This window comes from Sinohyriopsis cumingii, chromosome 6 (assembly GCF_028554795.1).
Source record: "Sinohyriopsis cumingii isolate HCF-2022 chromosome 6, ASM2855479v2, whole genome shotgun sequence".
Classification (NCBI taxonomy): Eukaryota; Metazoa; Mollusca; class Bivalvia; order Unionida; family Unionidae; genus Sinohyriopsis; species Sinohyriopsis cumingii.
The window spans coordinates 6434228-6452406 of record NC_142966.1 but is presented as its reverse complement, the minus strand read 5'-3'; the positions used below and the strand labels follow the sequence as shown (position 1 = coordinate 6452406).

The following is an 18179-nucleotide window of genomic DNA, read 5'->3' as shown; positions in this document are numbered from 1 at the left end:
AGATTCATGTGGTGCACTTTTACATTTACCTGACTTTGTTTTTCATTTGTAATATTGGTTAGGTCATGATGAGCATGTGTGTCTGTGTGATTTGGATTTTTAACATAGCTTTAAAAATAAATTCAGTCATATTGCTATGATGTCTGTAGTGTGGCAGTTTATAATGATGTCTAGCACTGGGGCATCATGCCACAGACATGTGGCATGATGTCCCACCCAGTCACATTATTCTGACACCAGGCCGACCAGTCCTAACACTAACCTGATAATGCTGAGTGCCAAGCGAGGCAGCTGTTAGTACCATTTTTGTAAGTCTTTTGTATGACTCGGCCAGGGATTGAACCCACGACCTCCTGCATTCGAGGCTGATGCTCTAACCACTAGGTTACCAGAGCGGTTAGGTCATGATGAACTTGTTAGCCTAGGTAGAAGCCCTAATCACTAAAAAAAGGTCAGATTCATCTAAATTTCTTGCTTCTCAGGATTCCAGTTAAGTTTTGCATTTTGGTCAGTTTGGTCACTGAGTGTGTGTTGTCATCTTGGTGTGTAGACCTTCTTTGGACCAGATGTGACTTTTATTTCCTGCTTCTTTCATTTTTGCTAATCTAAGGCCACTATTAATCACTGTGTTGTGCAGCTTAGTGCAAACATGTAATTGGGAAAGTGCAACACCATTCTGCCAAAAATAGGCAGGATTCCCATCATTTTTATCTCTACCCTCTTGATATTCAGTTTCCTAAGTGGTTATAGTGTCTGCCTCAGATGTGGGAGGTCATTGGTTTGAACCATGGCTGAGTCATACCAAAGACTAATAAAAATGGTACTAACAACCGCCTTGTTTGACACTCAGCATTAAGAAGTTAGTGTTCAGACTGGCCAGCCTGGTGTCAGGATAATGTGACTGGGTGGGACATCATGCTACATGTCTGTGGCATGATGCCTCAGTGCTAGACATCACTATAAACTGCAGAGTTGCAAACATCATAGTGATATGACTAAAATTGCTAAAGCTATGTTAAAAGTCACAAGCTCCTTTTCCCTAGATTACCGGTCAGATCCAGATTTCACTTTCTTATGATGTACTAAATAGAAATGGTGCCAGTCTGGTGTTCAGCTGCCTCGCTTGGCGCTCAGCATTAAGAGGTTAGTATTAGGACTGGTCGGCCTGGTGTCAGGATAATGTGACTGGGTGGGACATCATGCTACATGTCTGCGGCATGATGCCCCAGTGCTAGATATCACTATAAACTGTCACACTGCAGACATCGTAGCGATATGACTGAAAAATTGTTAAAGCTACGTTAAAAATCCAAATCACATACATACACACACACCAGTCTGTTGTTGAATATGGTATTCAGCTTTATTGTCTTGTTATTGTTGCTCCTCCAAACAGAAAGTCATATCAGCATTGGGTTTCTGCCAGAAGACTTATTATGAGGTCTTGTTAGTCCTTAAAAATAATAATGATAATAATGATAATAATGATAATAATAATAATAATAATATTAATAATAATAAAGACTTTATGTAGGGAATGTAACTCATTTAGTTACGGAGCTAATCTAGCTAGAAGCCTTCCAGCTGTTATGTACACTATATAAAGTATATACAACATGATGTGATAACTTTGCTTGACACTAAGTAATTAAGTTATTCTAAAACTCAAAGTATGAAGCCTGGAACATATGCACAGTCATCTGGGAACACATAAACGTATAAAATATACAATTTCATCCTGTATTGAAAAATGAAACCGTGAAAACAATTCACAAGCACAGAAAAGTAGGTGGTATTTATATTACTAGAACTGTTTTATTGTCTTACGATTTCTTCCACTTGAGACACCGATTATGAAAAGAAGAAATGCTAGAAGCCTGCCTTATATCACAGGGAATGTTGTTCATACCAGTGGAGCAGTATATTAAAAACATTATTTAAAATAAATTACTTCCTTGGCCTTGGTAAAATGCATTTTTTACTTCTAACTGACCTTAAATTCGGAGTACCATCAGGATCTAATTGGTGAAAGATATTGCTTTAGGTAGATAAAAATGGCTTTTCTGGATGCTATATACATAAATTTGGCCATTTTAATAAATATTCTTTCATGTATTGTTAAATTTTTTATATTCATTGCATCCTGGAAATTGTCTATACTTTGATCTAATGTTAAATGTATTTTAAAAGTTTTGTTATGTTTGAATTTGAGGCATTAGTCAAATTATATTATATTAGTCCAGATATGGCTGAATAACTGTTATAAAAGATGGCACTATACTAAAATGGAATGTATATATTTTTTTTCTTCAGTAGCCAAAGATAAGAATTACCCTTTTTGGAAACATGTTTAATGTGAATAGACCAAATAAGATTGTTATCTGCAAATACACCAATAACTTTATGATGACGGCAATGATTACCAGTCATATTAAGGTTCACATTGTCAAATAGGAGGAGTTTGTTGCTATCTAGCCTTGCTCATTTTTCTTTTGTTTTAACTGGCAGGGCTTTTTTCTTCTTCTGTATTTATGGTCATACTGTTTTCCTTGCAGCATTCCTTACGTCTGTTAATAGCATCTTGTAAATTATTTCTGAGTACAGTCTTGGTTTTACCCATCTCAGAAAGTGCAGTATCATCTATACAGAAGTCAGGGGAAGAAATTAAGAGGTAAATCATTGATAAATATAATGAAATAACAGAAAAATGAACTGTTGCTTACAGTTTACATCCAGCATGTTTACAAAGTGATCATTTCTCATATAATAATAATAATAATAATAATAATGAGGACTTTGGATAGCACCTAATCTTTAGAAGCTCTAAGCGCTTTACAACATTAGACAACACCTATAAGATAAAAAACATATAATGATATGATTACAAAAACAAACACCATGAAATGAGAAAACAAAAAAAACATGCTGAGAATATTTAAGGTATGAAACATTATTAGGTCTTTAAGTTTGTTCTTGCAGTCAAAATAGGTGAGTTTTGAGAGCCCTCTTGAATGGGATCACTATCTAGCCAGGTTTCAGATTTATGTATAAACCTGCATCTTTCCATCCAAAAATTTGGTTAATGTATGCTTATGTCAGTTTAAATGGAATTAGGGCAGGATATTTACCTCATAGGGAAATCGTATAATCACAGCAAGAACATGCACCTTTATTTCTAGGGATATTTCTTGTTTAATGATACTGTATTTTGTTATGTGAAAGTCACTTTTGTAATGTAGCAAGAATGAATATTTTATATTTACACCCCGTTTTCAGTGTTTGTCCCTTGTTTACAAAAACATTGACTGGTTCATGTTTGAAAACAGAGATCATTAACTCTGTGTAATCATACAGAAACAGCTAACACAGTATGCCTTTTAATATGTATTGTTAATGCAGTATAACATCAGGGTTTATATGTACCTGATCTGGATTAGTACAGTGATTATATAAAAAACTTATATGGAATTGAAAAGAGTGTACAGAAACATTGAGGTGTAAAATGTTCATGAAGATTACAAAAATCAGTGCATTAAATTTAATAAAAACTAAAGAATTTGAATCACTATCCTGTAATTACTACAGAGGACCCTTTTCATTGCTGGGCTTTTGTTTACCTAGGGCAGTAAAAATGATAATGTTTTGATTCTTCCACATGTACATGTGAAATATAGTCTATTTTATTGATCCAAAGCTCTTTGTAGCCTGTTCATTGTCCATGCATAAGGAAATATTATGTGTAATAGTTGTATAAGGAAATAATTTCAGGGCCGTTAACTGACTGTTCACAAAAAGTTTAAATTAGAATTCCATACACATTATTGATAGAATTTATGTAGAATTCTTTATATGAAAAAAAGGAAATGTTTGGCAACAGAGATGCATTATTGTTTGAATATACCTCAGTTCTGCCCATCTTAAAATGCAGTTACCGGTATCATCCCTAGATGAATTCATGGCTGTATTTGTTGATTGATAAGTAAACATTAATGCATACTTGTCTTGAAAAAATTAGATTCTCCTTTCAGTATGTTCCCCGATTACATTAATGTTAGGAATATAAGCCCTACTTTGTAACTCCCAGAATCCAACTCCCCCAAAGACAAAAATTAGTATTTCTGTTTATAAATAAAGACAAAAGGCAATGACTATTGCCCATTACTTTCCTTTTGTTACCTACAGATGGCGCTAGTGTAAAGCTTTCGCTGTGAACTGGTCATACATGGTTCACTTGCCTCCTAAAAATCTGTTGGAATTTGTTTTATACTTATCCATCCATTAAAGATTACATTTTTTCAACTTGTTACATTTTATTCTACAGGTGGTATATTTTATTTTTTAAATTTATTTATGTGAATTTCTTCAGCTTTGTGGACTTAGTCTCTGTGTTATCTGACTGCATGGTTCTCACAGCTACACTTCACCCCCCTCCCAATTTGCTTGTAGTTCCTGTTGGCACACACTATTAATTTTACATCCCCCTAGCATAGAGGTTGTCTTTGAGATGGTTAACTTAGTTAATTATTATTATTATCATTATTATTATTTTTCTTTCTTTATTCCTTGGTTGTTTCAGCACATAACAATGGTGACAAAGTGTTCAAAGTGCAAAAATTGAAAGTCAGCATGGATTCATATGCTCCATGCATTGCCTGTACCAAGCGTACATTGTCAAATGCATGCAGCACGTGTGGTAATTGGTCAGATACTGCATGGTCGACAGAACTAAGGAAAAATTTAAAGAACATAGAATGTCATTGAATGACAGGGAAATTCAGAATCTGAGAGTACTGAGGTATTGAGTACGCCCTAGCATAGCAGGTGTCTCACATTGTTAACGTCATTACTTATTATTTCTTGCATTATTTCTTTGTTGTTTCAGAATATAAGAATGATGATGAAGTGTATATATGGTACAGCAGGAAATGACAGATAATTAGTTAGATGATATTAGATCATATTATCTGTAAGTGTAGACAGGATGAGAATACCCATGCTAAAGGCAGTTATATGCTGACATTACACCAGTAATTAGATGTAGTACCAAACATGAAACAGCTCCTATAGATCATTTTTAGATACTATTTTTAGCTGACCAAACCTATTCCATAGCCGCATCCGGTACAGTCATGTGAATTTGTAGGGAAACTCGAGTGACCGACATTTCTTACATGAATAGAACGTTTGTCATTTTATATTGCCGCAGATAGTAGTAAACAATAATATGCCAGCCCACAACTATAAGAGTTGAACTGTACGTTTTCATCAAGTATTTTTTAACAATAAATGAGTATATATTGCTTTATGTTACTGCATCGTGACTCTTATCTTACCTCCCCTCTTGGGGCCCCGAGTGGCCAAGTGTTCTAAAGTGCTCACCGTTCTGGATCACTGCCATCTCACCTTTGTCTGCGTGGGTTCGAGTCCAAGGATCGGCTAGCGTGGGAAAGCCTGCCAGTAGCTTCTCGTGGGTCAGTGGTTCTTCCCTGGGTTTTCCAGGGTTTTTCCTCCACCAGTTATACTAGCCACCATGTATAGCTATCTTGTGCTGAAAAATGGCATTAAACCCTAGAACAACAACAGCAACAACAACCCCTCTTATGACTGCATGGTAATGAATAATCGGAAAATAAACAAGTTAACTTGTCTAATTAGCAGCAAACAATGAACACCAAAGGTGGCACATCACATATTAAGCAGGTTCCTCAAAGATTTTCCATTTAGTTAATAAATGGGACTGAATATGAATCCCAGAACTGCTTATGTTACATTGGATTGGCTAAGGAATTTACTCTCTCACTTTCTCTCTCTGTCTGTCTCTTTCTCTCTCTCTCTCCTTAGTTTGCTAACTACTTGAACAAATATGGGCAAAAATATTGAGTTAATGCATCCTGCGATACATTGGCAACGGCCAGTTGCTACAGTACTATCAGCTATGTGTAACTCATGTGGCTTCTCGGATTTGTCTTGGAATCTGATTACGTTGGCAATGATAATGCTGTGTTCACCTGTATGCATCCATTCAATATGAAATTAATTATATGCAGCAAAGAGATTTGTAAGTCCTCATGTTTTCTGGAACATAAAGTCTTGAAGAGTCATCTAAATACACGTAGATTTGTACAATTTGTAATTCTGGTCACATAGGAAAATCGTCCATCCACCCCTTTCCTTTCAGAAATGGGTCATCCAGCTTTTTAAGTCCTATCCAGGACCGCGGACAGGGTATAACAAATTCCGGAGGACAAGAATGGTCAGGGGGTCCACCATTGTTTCAAATTGTGATTCGTTGGGGCCTTCTGGATAATTTTTCCTAATGCCCACAAATCCTGTCCGCTGTTCTGGTCCTCTCGGATGCTTTTTTTGCTTGTATCTACTTTTCTGTTTTAGGTAGGTTACTAAATGACTCAGGCAATAAAATTAACACCCCTCATGAGTGTCAGGCAATTACATGCAAGTAATCTCATGTGAAATAGCAATTCAGACATACTCACAAATATCAACAGTAGCAGATGCTCACAAACAGACAAGCCCAATACCAGCTAAGAGAAAATGTAAAATGACCATGCAAATAAAAACTGATACCCAAAGTAATCCTGCATTGCAAACAACAGTAACCCCCTCTCAGTCATGTGTCACACCTGCAACAGCAATAAGTGTACACCGTGGCCCTCAGCTCAGACAAGTCTGTTGCCTGCACCAACAACTGCATTTCCCAGTGCTCAGATAAATGTGTCAACATCAGCTGGAGTAGTTCACGCAACTGAAACACCAATTTCAGCACCCCTTCCTCAAAGATATGTGTCTGAAATACAATTCAGAGTCCAACACCTGAAATCACAAGCCAGAAAAGATAGTACTCTAATAATTGGCTCCTCAATATTGAAAAGTATAATACCAAAGAGACTTTTTAAAACAGATGTACAGACTCTAAGAGGTGCAAAAATTGACAACATCATGGACAGAATAATGAACAGTGACCTAACCAAATACAACCAACTTATTATTTTAGTAGGTGGAAATGATGCCTGTGAGGGAAGGTCACTAAATCAAATCAGAACAGATTTTGAAAGTTTACTGTATGCTGCTAGGTATTGCAGCCCAAATACATGTAAAACAATGATATCAGGACTACCTCCTCGTGTGGTCACCAAGGCGAAAGAAATCAATGATCTGATAATTGACCTATGTGAAGACTTCAACCTACAGTACATTCCACAGTACACATCTTTCTTTCCTCAGAACCAGGATGTCAGCCTAAGTCTCTACCACAGAGACAAAATTCATTTAAGCAGAAAACGAACCTTTCAACTACTGAGAAATATTAACATGTATGCCTCCATTTTCAGGCATTATAATGAAGATAATTATATGCTCATTTTTTCCCCTGACATTGTCAGAATTGTTCACTATTACCTGATAATGAACTCGCGTGCCAATGCATATATAGCATTCACGTGCATAAAGGAACTACTTCGTATTGTGAACAAACAATGGATGCAGACGCCAACACTTTTGATGTGTAAACAAATCATGTACACTTGCGTAAGAGGCATTTTATGCTGTGGTTATTTAAATTTGTTTCTGAATGAACTAAAACAGATGTTTCATGGACTGCCACATACCAGCTGCTTTAGCACATTCCACATTGATACAACGTTTTGGATTTAGGCTAGCTACAGTATACAACAGATGCAAGAAAGGGTCCTTACAAATAACATACAAGTGACAAGTCATATACTGTCTTCTTTAGCTGGTGATAAGAATGGCCAAAAATTATACTTACAGTTTTCCAACCAGAATTTCCTCAAAATGTACTTTCTTAGTTTTGCAAATCCGAATTACGTGAGCCATATTATAGGTTCCCAATCATGATTACACATTTCGAAATTGTACTGTAATTTCGATGATGAGTGCAATTACATCCTCCTTACTGCATTCAAAATGAAATAAGCGTTAAATTCCATAGCGTCTATTTGATAATTGCAATTGAAAGACTTCATACTTTTCCTACATTATGATTTCAAACATTCAGTGACATAAACAGAAACACATTTGCAGATGTCAACATGCTTCTCCCTCGCTTCTTCAATCCCATGTATTTCATGTGGAATTGTCACATATAAATCCAGTCCATAATCACAAAATTTTGTAGAATTGAAAAAATACCAAAATCTATTCATTTCAGATCAGATGGAAAAGTTGTTGCAATGCGCATTCACAGTATGACTCCAAATTTCAGTTTTAACTAGACATGCCATTTTCTTTTGAAATTTATATCGCGTGTGCGACTAATTTCAAATTTATCTGGTTGGAGTTATGTGCACAGCAATAATGTTGTTGTTGTGTAATGATGAATATGCGCTTGTGTATTTAGTTTGGAATGCGGCTTAAATTCAGTTACTTTGTTTCGTTATGTTTATTTTATTAATATAATTAAGCATTAGGTAGAATTAAAAAATTAGCATATAATAAAAAGGTTAACTGCATTTGTATGGGAAAATATGAACTCCTTTTGTCAGATGGATATACTGCACTCCCAAGGTCATACAGTATTTCCATTCGAAAAACTCGTTCATATTTTCCCATACAAATGCAGTAACCTATAAGTACTGTCTCTACTGTGGAGAAACTGGGCACATGACACAGGTATGCCATCATGGCAAACAGATTGAGTGCTTCAGATGCCATAAATATGGACACAAACAAAGACTTTACCCATCAATGTATTATACATATTAGGAAGCTGGCAAAGAGGAGAATGTCAGTGCTTCATTTACAACAAATCTAAATGTACCTAGTGAGACTATTGACTCTAACTATTCAATGAACACTATTGTAAATGCAAAAGTTAACGGATTTTCAGGGTCTGTATGTGACTTTGAAGATGCTAATATATATGAACATTTAAATATAGAAATAGGATGTAAGAATGATAAAAGTAGTATGGAGACAATCTCAGTGAGTACCCCATTGCATGATGACATACATATAATTGATATCAAACTAAATACAAAAGGTTTTAACATAGGTCACTTAAATGTACAAGGTATGGTGGGAAAATATACCAGATTAAGTTAATGTTGTCTTCCAAGGAAAATAATATACATGTTTTAGGACTCACTGAAACCAAATTAAATGCTAACCACAATGATGACCTTTATAAAGTTCCATGGAATATGATCCAAAATTTGGATGACATAGATGAAGCTCTGAGGGTATGGACTGACTTATTCATGGATGTAGTTTCTAGGCATGCGCCACTGAAAATACATCGAGTAAAGACTGAAATTCAACCTAATTGGCTTACTACTGAAATCCTAGATGCTATGAAAACATGAGACCAATTCAGGGCTATGGGAAACCATGCACAATATAAAGTATGGAGAAATAAAATAACAAGTATGATTAAAAAAGCTAAAAAAACTTATTATCAATCATTGCTTGAAAGCAAATAGAGCAACACAAACTCCATTTGGAAAGTTCTTCAATGAACTCACTGGAGGAACACAAAGATCAGACAAATAAAATTCACTCACTTCTGGTAAACGACACTATAGTCACTGATGACACTGACATTACAAATGTTTTCAGTCATTTTTTCACCAACATTACCACAAAGTTAAAAGAACCAGTGATAGAAAACAACTTTAATGAACTGAAAAAGTTCTGCAGCAGCAAAATCTCTAAGGAGTTATGTTTCTCTATCCACCAGTATCAAAAAGCTTTGTTAAAAAATGTCTCAATGAACTTGATACCAAGAAAGCTACAGGACTTGATCAGATTTGTCCACTAATCATTAAATCTTCTGCCTCTGCTATTGTAGATAGCATAACATTCATAATCAATTTAAGTATTGCAACCTCATCTGTCCCCAAAATATGGAAAACTGCAAAAGTAACTCCTATTCACAAATCTGGTTCTAAGGATGACACTAATAACTACCGACCAATCTCATAACACTACCAAACTTGTCAAAATTGATTGAAAAAGATGTCCATGACTCATTCATGTCATATTTAACCAAACACTTGCTGTTACACACTAATCAGAATCATGCAGCTAAAATAAATAAATTTCTTTGTATGAGGGCCTCAAGGTAGATTAGTTCTTAGCTAATTGTGTTACCCTCTTTAAATAAGGTCATTATTATTATTATTATTATTAGTTCTGGCCAGCATTTCCCATCCTTCCATTTTCTTCTGTTCTTGCCAAGAATTTCAACACGATGGGGAAAGAATTTCCCCTGATTCTAGGCAGCCCATGGTGTGTAAGTCCCATGGAGTGTAAGTCCCATTGAGTGTAAGTCACACTCGTCTCTGAGCATTGCCTTTGGGTCTGTATGTCAGGGCACATAGGGTTTATCAATGAATGGAATGAGCCTTACTTTTTAGCTGCACTTCGTGATCCATACCATTCAGGGACACAGTATGGCTTCTATGATATACCGTATTATGCTTCATCAAGCAGAGCAATGGAATATTGAAATGCTGGGGTTCTTGTTGATAGATTTGTCCATTACTCTATCATTACCAGTTCATTGGTACAGCTGCTGTCTATGCTACTGGCAGTACGACCGACTCCAGTAGTGACAGCATTTGGTTTTGACAAGCTGTCTATATAAGTCTGATATCTACAGCCTACAGATATGGCTATCTGGAATGGTATTGTGACAGCCTTAGAAAAGGCCGCGCCTCATCCATACGTATGGGTATGCAATATATGGATGTTGATCTTGATCATTACCAGGATGACCTACACAATGAGTGTGGGGGATACACCTTGTGATAGTTCACAATCAGGTCCCCCATGGTGTCCCCATGGAGAGGACTGAGTATAGTTTTAAAGCAGCTATAGAGGAAATACTGATGTTGTGAAATTAAGATTTTTAACTCCCCTTTCTTATACTCTGATAGTTGATATTGTCTTTGAGAAAATTAGTCCCTCCTTTCGTCTTCTACTTCAATTGGGAAAAATCAAGGAAATTGCCAAGAGACTTTCTGCCAAGATCAGTGATTCTGGTGATTCCAAAATCTTTCTTTTTCTTCTGAGACTCATATACCAGCTTTATATATTTCTGGTATAGAACCTTTTCTACAGATCTCCCAGCTTTAGACAAACATATGCAGTGGTCAGTATGATTTCACCTACTTTTTATAAGAGTGATAAAGGAGTTATGCATGCCACTTTGTGGCTCAGTTGCAACATTGTGGGCACATCTTCATTGTAGGATTTGGCATCGCTGGCAATTTTCTGGGTGGTGTACAAAGCTGGCAATAGAGTCTACAGCTAAAATATCCAAAGTGGTTAACCGGGCGGCCCACCATGCAGTGGCAAATGCTTTGGTGGTTTCTGCTTTCTTGGACCTTTGCAATGGGATGCATGCTTTATGCTTTACCTAGCTCAAGTCTCATCACACACTGACCTTGCGAAACCCTTCCTTGAAATCACCTCTACCTTTTGGTGGCAATATAGAGGAAGCACAGAGACAGGCATCCCAAGAATTGCAATCACATTATAAATCATTTCTCAATCTCCATAGAAGATGAGATGATAGGAGATGATGAGAAGCAGAATCATTTGCTTCTTAATCCAAGAAATGGCCACGATCCCAACTCTATCAATGTCGACAGTCTGCTGATAAGTCCTGGAGAAAGCCATCTCATAAGAGTAGAAAACCGTGTTTCTCTACCCACAAGCCTCTCTTGCCATTAACTCTTGTGTTCAACTGCCCACAACTGCTGTCGTGTTTCAAGCAACAAATTGGATGCATCTCTTCTGGCAAGATGAGCGAGTGTTCCAATTGTGTCAGAGAGTGACTTAGATCTCATTTTGCCATCATCCTTCCCTTTCATCCTCTTCATTCCTGATGGGGAAGTACCATTAGACCTGGAAAGCTTTCGTTTTTGCAACTCAGGATCAGAGCACTTATTGAAATCCACAATCTCCAGGATCTTACTCCAAGATTTTTTCTGGTCAAGAAGTCCAGTGGCACTCAGACTATGGTAGTCGCTGATCCCAGTCACTGTAAAAAGTTTATCCTTCCATCAAAATTCAAGATGGTGATAGGCAGTTCACTTGTCCTCTCCATCTCTCTGAATTTATGATCAGTCTTGATCTGACCGATGCATATTTGCATGTGTCCATCCATCCATCTATACAGACATTCCTATGGTTCCTGTACCAAGGGAATTGTTATCAGTTTTTCACTTAAACTGGGCCTTTGAAACTACTCCACTCCATCGTCTCCCTGTTCTGTGCGACAGCGTCAACTTCCATAGTGATGTATTTGGATGACATTCTCAAAAACTATGATAAGTTGTATTGTAGTTGAAGAAAAAGACCATCTCATTTCCCATTTACATCATCTGAGTTTTCAGATCAATTGGGAGAAAACTATCCTTTATCAATCTAAATAGTTAATCATTATGGTTATGGAATATCTCAACCACCTGAACCTGGTAATTATTCCCCAACCTTGGGTGTTCCAAATTGTCCATCTCTCGGAGTCCATTTCCATCAAGGAATTGATAACAGCAGGGAGTTCCTGTGACTCCTTGGATTATTGACCTCAGCCTCATACCTTATTCTGCTGGGGTTGTCTATACATGCGCCCTTTGCAGATTGCCTTGTTATCACTATGACTCCTATTTTAAATACTGCTTGATTACAGGATCAAATTAATGAGCGAGATTATATCATTCCTTGACCTATGGCACAACCACAGTTTGTTCACAGCAGAAATACCACTCAAACCTTTACCATCAGATCTGACAAGATCCTCGGTTTGGGGAGCCCATCCATTCCTGGATATCGACACCATCAGCAACCAGTGGAGTCTGGAAGACGTTGGTCTCCATGTCAATCTCTTGGAGATAAAAGCTACAGTAAAATCTTTTCAGTGTTGAAAATTTGGTCTTCAGAACAAGGTGGTGCTCATCATGTCAGACAACTCAGTGGTAATTATATATCTCTGCAAACAGGGCAGTACCCAAACTCTGCTTTTTGGTCTGGGAATTTTGCTGTTGGTGCGCACAATGCAATAATAGCATCCAGATCATATTCCTGGCAGATTCTCCATACAATATGGTCCCTCCATCCAGCAGTCTTTAGTCAGATCCTCCAGTTAGTGGCATGCCCGATGATAGATCTTTCTGCTTCTAGGTGGAATCACAAACTGCCGACCTTTGTTTCACAAGTACTAGATCCCGATACTTGGTCCATTGATGCTCTTTCTCTAAGTTGGGAGGGTCTGTGGGCCTTTGCCTACCCCCAGCAATCTCAGTTCCAAAGGTCATTCAGAAATTGAGGGGTCCATAAGTGCAAAATGATTCTGTTTGCCCCTCTTCACTGGGACACATCCTGGATCAATGATCTGCTCAGTCTAGTGATAGATCTATCCAGGAAGATCCCAGCCAGGCCAAATCTTGTCAAACAGCCTCGGACATATGTGTTCCATCCTTGTCCATAATGCCTTCTACTTCATGCATGGCAGTAAAGCATTTCAACCCTTCAGTCATGGAAAGAACTAGAAGGCCCTCCACTTTAAAGGCCTATGAAGGGAAGTGGTTTAGGAATTGGTACAAAATCAAAAACATTGTTCCTTTGAGTGCCTCTGTCATAGAACTTGCTGACTTAATTCATTGGCTGTTCAAATAGAAAAGGTTGGCTTTGATTGCAAATAATTGCTGTAATTGCTACCATTGGATGATATTGGACATGTTCCATCATCTTGGCCGGGAGGATCTTGGTCATAACAAAAACCTCTTTTATTTATTGTCCAACTTTGACTTACAAAGGCCGAAATCACTCATTATGTTTCTCAAGTGGAATCTTTCCTGTGTTTTGACTTAGCTGAATTCAAATTAAGTTTTAGCCTTTATCCAGGACCTCGCTGAAGGTTCTTTCGTACAAAACCTGTTTCCTGATAGCATTAGCTTTTGTGTGCAGTCAGTGAATTACATTTTCTTGGTTGACCCACCTACCTTCAGCTTTGATCAGTCTGGTTTGGTGGTCTTTATGATGCAACCTGGTTTTATCACCAAGAACAGGTTGACCTCCATGGGTGATCAAGTAGTCATGGTATGTTGTATCTTCTGCATTGACATATCCAAGGAGGCTTTCAAACAGGACCCAGTTCACATGCTCAGACTTTACCTGAAGCTTTCTGAATCAATTCATGGGGCTCGAAGACACCTCTTTCTCCCAGTTAAACCTGGGTAAGAGGACATAACCCCTCAATCCCTCTCATCATGGTTTATCACCAGAATTGAGTCATCTGATGAAGATCTCTGCTCAGCAATCTCTTCAAGCCATGCCTTGATCATAATGTTTTTATCAAAGATATTGTCGAAGCAGATGGTTGGCATGCACAACCTTCTCAGGCTTTTTTCTTTGAGACTTGGCTCCAAAGTGGCACACTCTGGATCTGGTAGGCCCAGTTTCAGTCACACAGGTGGCTACCAGATCCAGTTGACATCAGCATAACCTCCCAACAAACACCCAGTGCAGCTTTCAATGGATTTGCTTGAAACTTTTTTGTGGTAAGAAACGTAATCCATGTTGCCTTCAGTTGTGCTGCTCACAATAAGGACAGTAGGTTAACATTCCAATATTCTCTTATCATAGATCACTTGGGGTATTGGATGGATGCTCAACCACTTATGACCCATTCTCCAACCATTAATGTGATTGGGAAATGTACTTGGAGAAAACAGATTTTTAGTAAATTATATTTTTTTCTAGAATACTTACTCAATCACATTACTTTAATACCCTCCCGTTACCTCCCAGCAAAGTGAGCATCCTTTTATACAATGTTCCACTCAAACTAGCACCACCTGTATGCTGCAAAGGGGAGATAATGAGCAAGAGTTATTGCTCTTTGTCTATATTGTATATACTTATATTTCTAATGTTATTTTGATTGAGTAAATATTTTAGGAAAAATAAAAATATTTGCTTTTTAAGTCATTTAAATAGTTTAAATAAGCAGCCAGGCTTTCAGATATGCTCACAATTGTAAATAAAGATGAATATTTTGTGTATTCCAGTCACTCATTGAATTAAAGCATGCTGAAAAATATTCTAATTTGTTAAGTACTATTTATTTTTCTATTTCAGAATTGATAATCAACTCCATCACCATGATGTTGTCAACTTGATAACGTAGTTCTGGAAATGGTTGTTCCTCAGTTCATGACATTTGTTTTCTCCATTTTGCTCCTTCAGGTAAGAATATTTAGTTCCTCTGCACAAAGTATAGATAGCTATTGCCCCATGACATCGGTGTCATTATCAGCACGAACACACATAATATAATATACACATGTATCTTAATCATTTTTTTTCCTCCTAAGTTCAAGGCAACAAGTATAGAGTTTGATGTGTCTCTTGGTAGTGGCTTGCTTTATATATACATGTACACTGTTTATACAATCTTTGTGAAGATTATGCATTTAGGTATGTCTACATAAGTTTGCTTAGTGATGATATGAATATCTGTTAGTACTACATGCTTACATAAGAATGGCTCTATGACCGACATTTCATATTTTACTGGGTTGGTTAAGTTCTAAACTCCACCACTCATAGACCAGAACTTCTGTGATAGCCTGTTTTGGGTCATCTGTTGTTTGTTTTTAACAGCACAAGGTTTTTATCGCAGTTCCTGTTAAACTCTTGGGAACATTGCCATGAAACTTAACACATATTCATCCCAAAGCCTAGTTGATCTTAAGCGAAAATTGTACCCCTTGGACATCAGTATTTGGTGGCCATCTTGATAATATCATTATCACTACATCTTCAGAATGGCTGGTCATTGAGTTTTCCTTAAAGAGTTCTTATGCCATCTAATTTGACATTGGTTGACCACTTGTGAATCTTTACATAAAAGATTTCTTATGATGTTGAGTTGGTATTGAATGGAAAAGGTGCCCCTGGGACATACGATATGACCATGTAGAAAGTATTGTTACTCGTACACAATCAAATTGTACAGTATGATGTTCCTCAGGTTTCATAAAATATACTGTCTGTCATGTATAGCCTATCATGTGCTGAAATGGTTTTAACCAGTCTAAATATATCAAGAGCTAAAAGTATTTTAATTACAACATGCCATCATTATTGAATCTTTCTTACAAGGATGTATTGCTGCAGTTTATCAGCATGACAAAGCTCTTAGTGTGTTTGTCAATAACTTCCTAACATGGAATGAACACATTAGACATGTAATGAAACAACTCTCCATTACAATCTGGTACTATATAAGATTCCTCCCTATTTCTCACCCAGTCAGGTGTTATGAATGCTATGTTCAGCCCAGCCTTGATTATTGTAATCTATGGTATAGGGAGACTATTGCCAAATTTATTTGAATAAACTTCAGACTCCAAAATGGAGCATTTAGGCCTATAATAGGTACAAAATCATACAGATTTCATTCATGCAGTGGACCAGCTAGGAATGTTTCAATGAAAGAAAGGATATTTATTATAAAGTTTTTAACTTATGATTCAAGGTGGTGCTCACTACTTGGCTGAAATCACAGTGCCGTATTTTCGCGTATATTAGACGCACCCAATTATAAGACGCACCCGTATATAAGACGCAGGTTTTGACGATTTGTGTAAAAAATATTTTGAATAAGACGCCCACGAATATAAGACACACTCGGCCTCACCATCTGCCAAACTGACCAAACCCTATATTGACTGCAGATGACATAGCGTTGATCTATTAATAATGTATAAGTTACTTACGATATTGATCTGTATCTAATATTATTTTGTTAGTACTTTTTGTTAGTACTATTACATTATTGTATTTTGTTAGTACTATTACATTATTGTTCCAATAAAGTTTAACAAAATCTTTTGAATTATTATGTGTGTTGTTTTGTTCAAATATGTACCGGTAAACATCCGTTTTCAAACCACGTGCATCAAACTGGCTACCGGTACTTTCCTTTGTCATAAACGCAAATATCTCCAATGTTTCGATCACTCACCTGATGTAAACAAGGCTTCATCGACCATTTTGGCTGGAGTTCAAAGAAGTTTTTGAGGCAGGGCTGCAACAGTTATCGTTTGATCTTATCTTCCTCTAGGCCATTAGGCCTAGGCTTCAGCGGCTGGGGTTAGTATATACCAGTATATAGGGTATACGTGGGATCAATCTCTTGTTATAAATAAATGAGTGATTAATCTCTTGAGCATTTATAACATTTATAAACTTTTCACGATGACGAAACGAAAATAATATACGGCCGATTTTAAATTAGACGTCATCAAGTTTGCCAAGGAGCATGGCAACATAACTGCTGAAAGAGAATTTAGTTGCAGTGAGAATAATGTACGTGATTGGAAGTTGAAGGAAGAGGAGCTTAAGAAGATGAATCCAAGGAAACGAGCTCGTAGAGGTAGAAAGACAAGATGGCCGAACTTGGAAGAAAATCTTGCCAACTGGGTACGTTTGCAACGTGACAGTAACCGTGCGGTTTCAACGATATCAATCAAACTCAAGGCTCGAATTATTGCTACAGAAATGAAGATTATGGACTTTCGTGGCAGTGTGAACTGGGTGTACAAGTTCATGAAACGGAACAACCTTGCAGTCCGGGCACGTACAACTGTTGGACAGAAGCTTCCAGGTGATTGGGAGAATAAATTGGATGTTTTCAACACCCTTTTTTCAGACGGAAATAACTGAACTGAAGTTGGCAGATGATGACATCATCAACATGGATGAGGTTCCAATGTCATTCGATATTCCAACAAACAGATCAGTGGCAGAGAAAGGAGTAAAGACAGTAGCGGTTGATACCACGGGACACGAACGAACGAACTTAACTGCTGTGTTGGTCTGCACAGATGCAGGATGAAAACTAAAACCTATGGTTATCTTTAAAAGGATAACCTTGTCCAGAGAAACTTTGCCAGCTGGAGTTGTTGTTGTCTGCAATAAAAAAGGCTGGATGAATACAGAGGTGATGCAGACCTGGATGGATAAGTGCTTCAGAACAAGAAGAGGCAGATTTTTCAAGAAGCAATCTCTTCTGCCCATAAGGAGACAACTGTGCAGAAACACATCAACAATGCTGGAGCCCACATAGCCATTATACCAGGTGGTCTGACTTGTAAGCTCCAGCCTTTGGATGTTGCCGTCAATCATCC

The 18179-nt window shown here is 37.3% G+C and overlaps 1 protein-coding gene across 6 annotated transcripts in view; it reads left to right on the top strand.

Moving 5' to 3' along the window:
- The window catches only part of LOC149796317 (uncharacterized), a 145575-nt gene that overhangs the window by 45313 nt on the left and 82083 nt on the right, over positions 1 to 18179 (top strand). For 4 of the 6 annotated variants that reach the window (XM_089960970.1, XM_089960969.1, XM_089960965.1 and 1 more), the window contains 2 exons: positions 2556 to 2671; positions 15124 to 15231. In XM_089960970.1, coding sequence (XP_089817096.1) covers positions 15181 to 15231 — 51 coding nt within the window. In that variant the 5' untranslated portion in view covers positions 2556 to 2671; positions 15124 to 15180. The remainder of the gene's footprint in view (positions 1 to 2555; positions 2672 to 15123; positions 15232 to 18179) is intronic. The other 2 variants (XM_089960968.1, XM_089960966.1) reach the window with 1 other exon arrangement.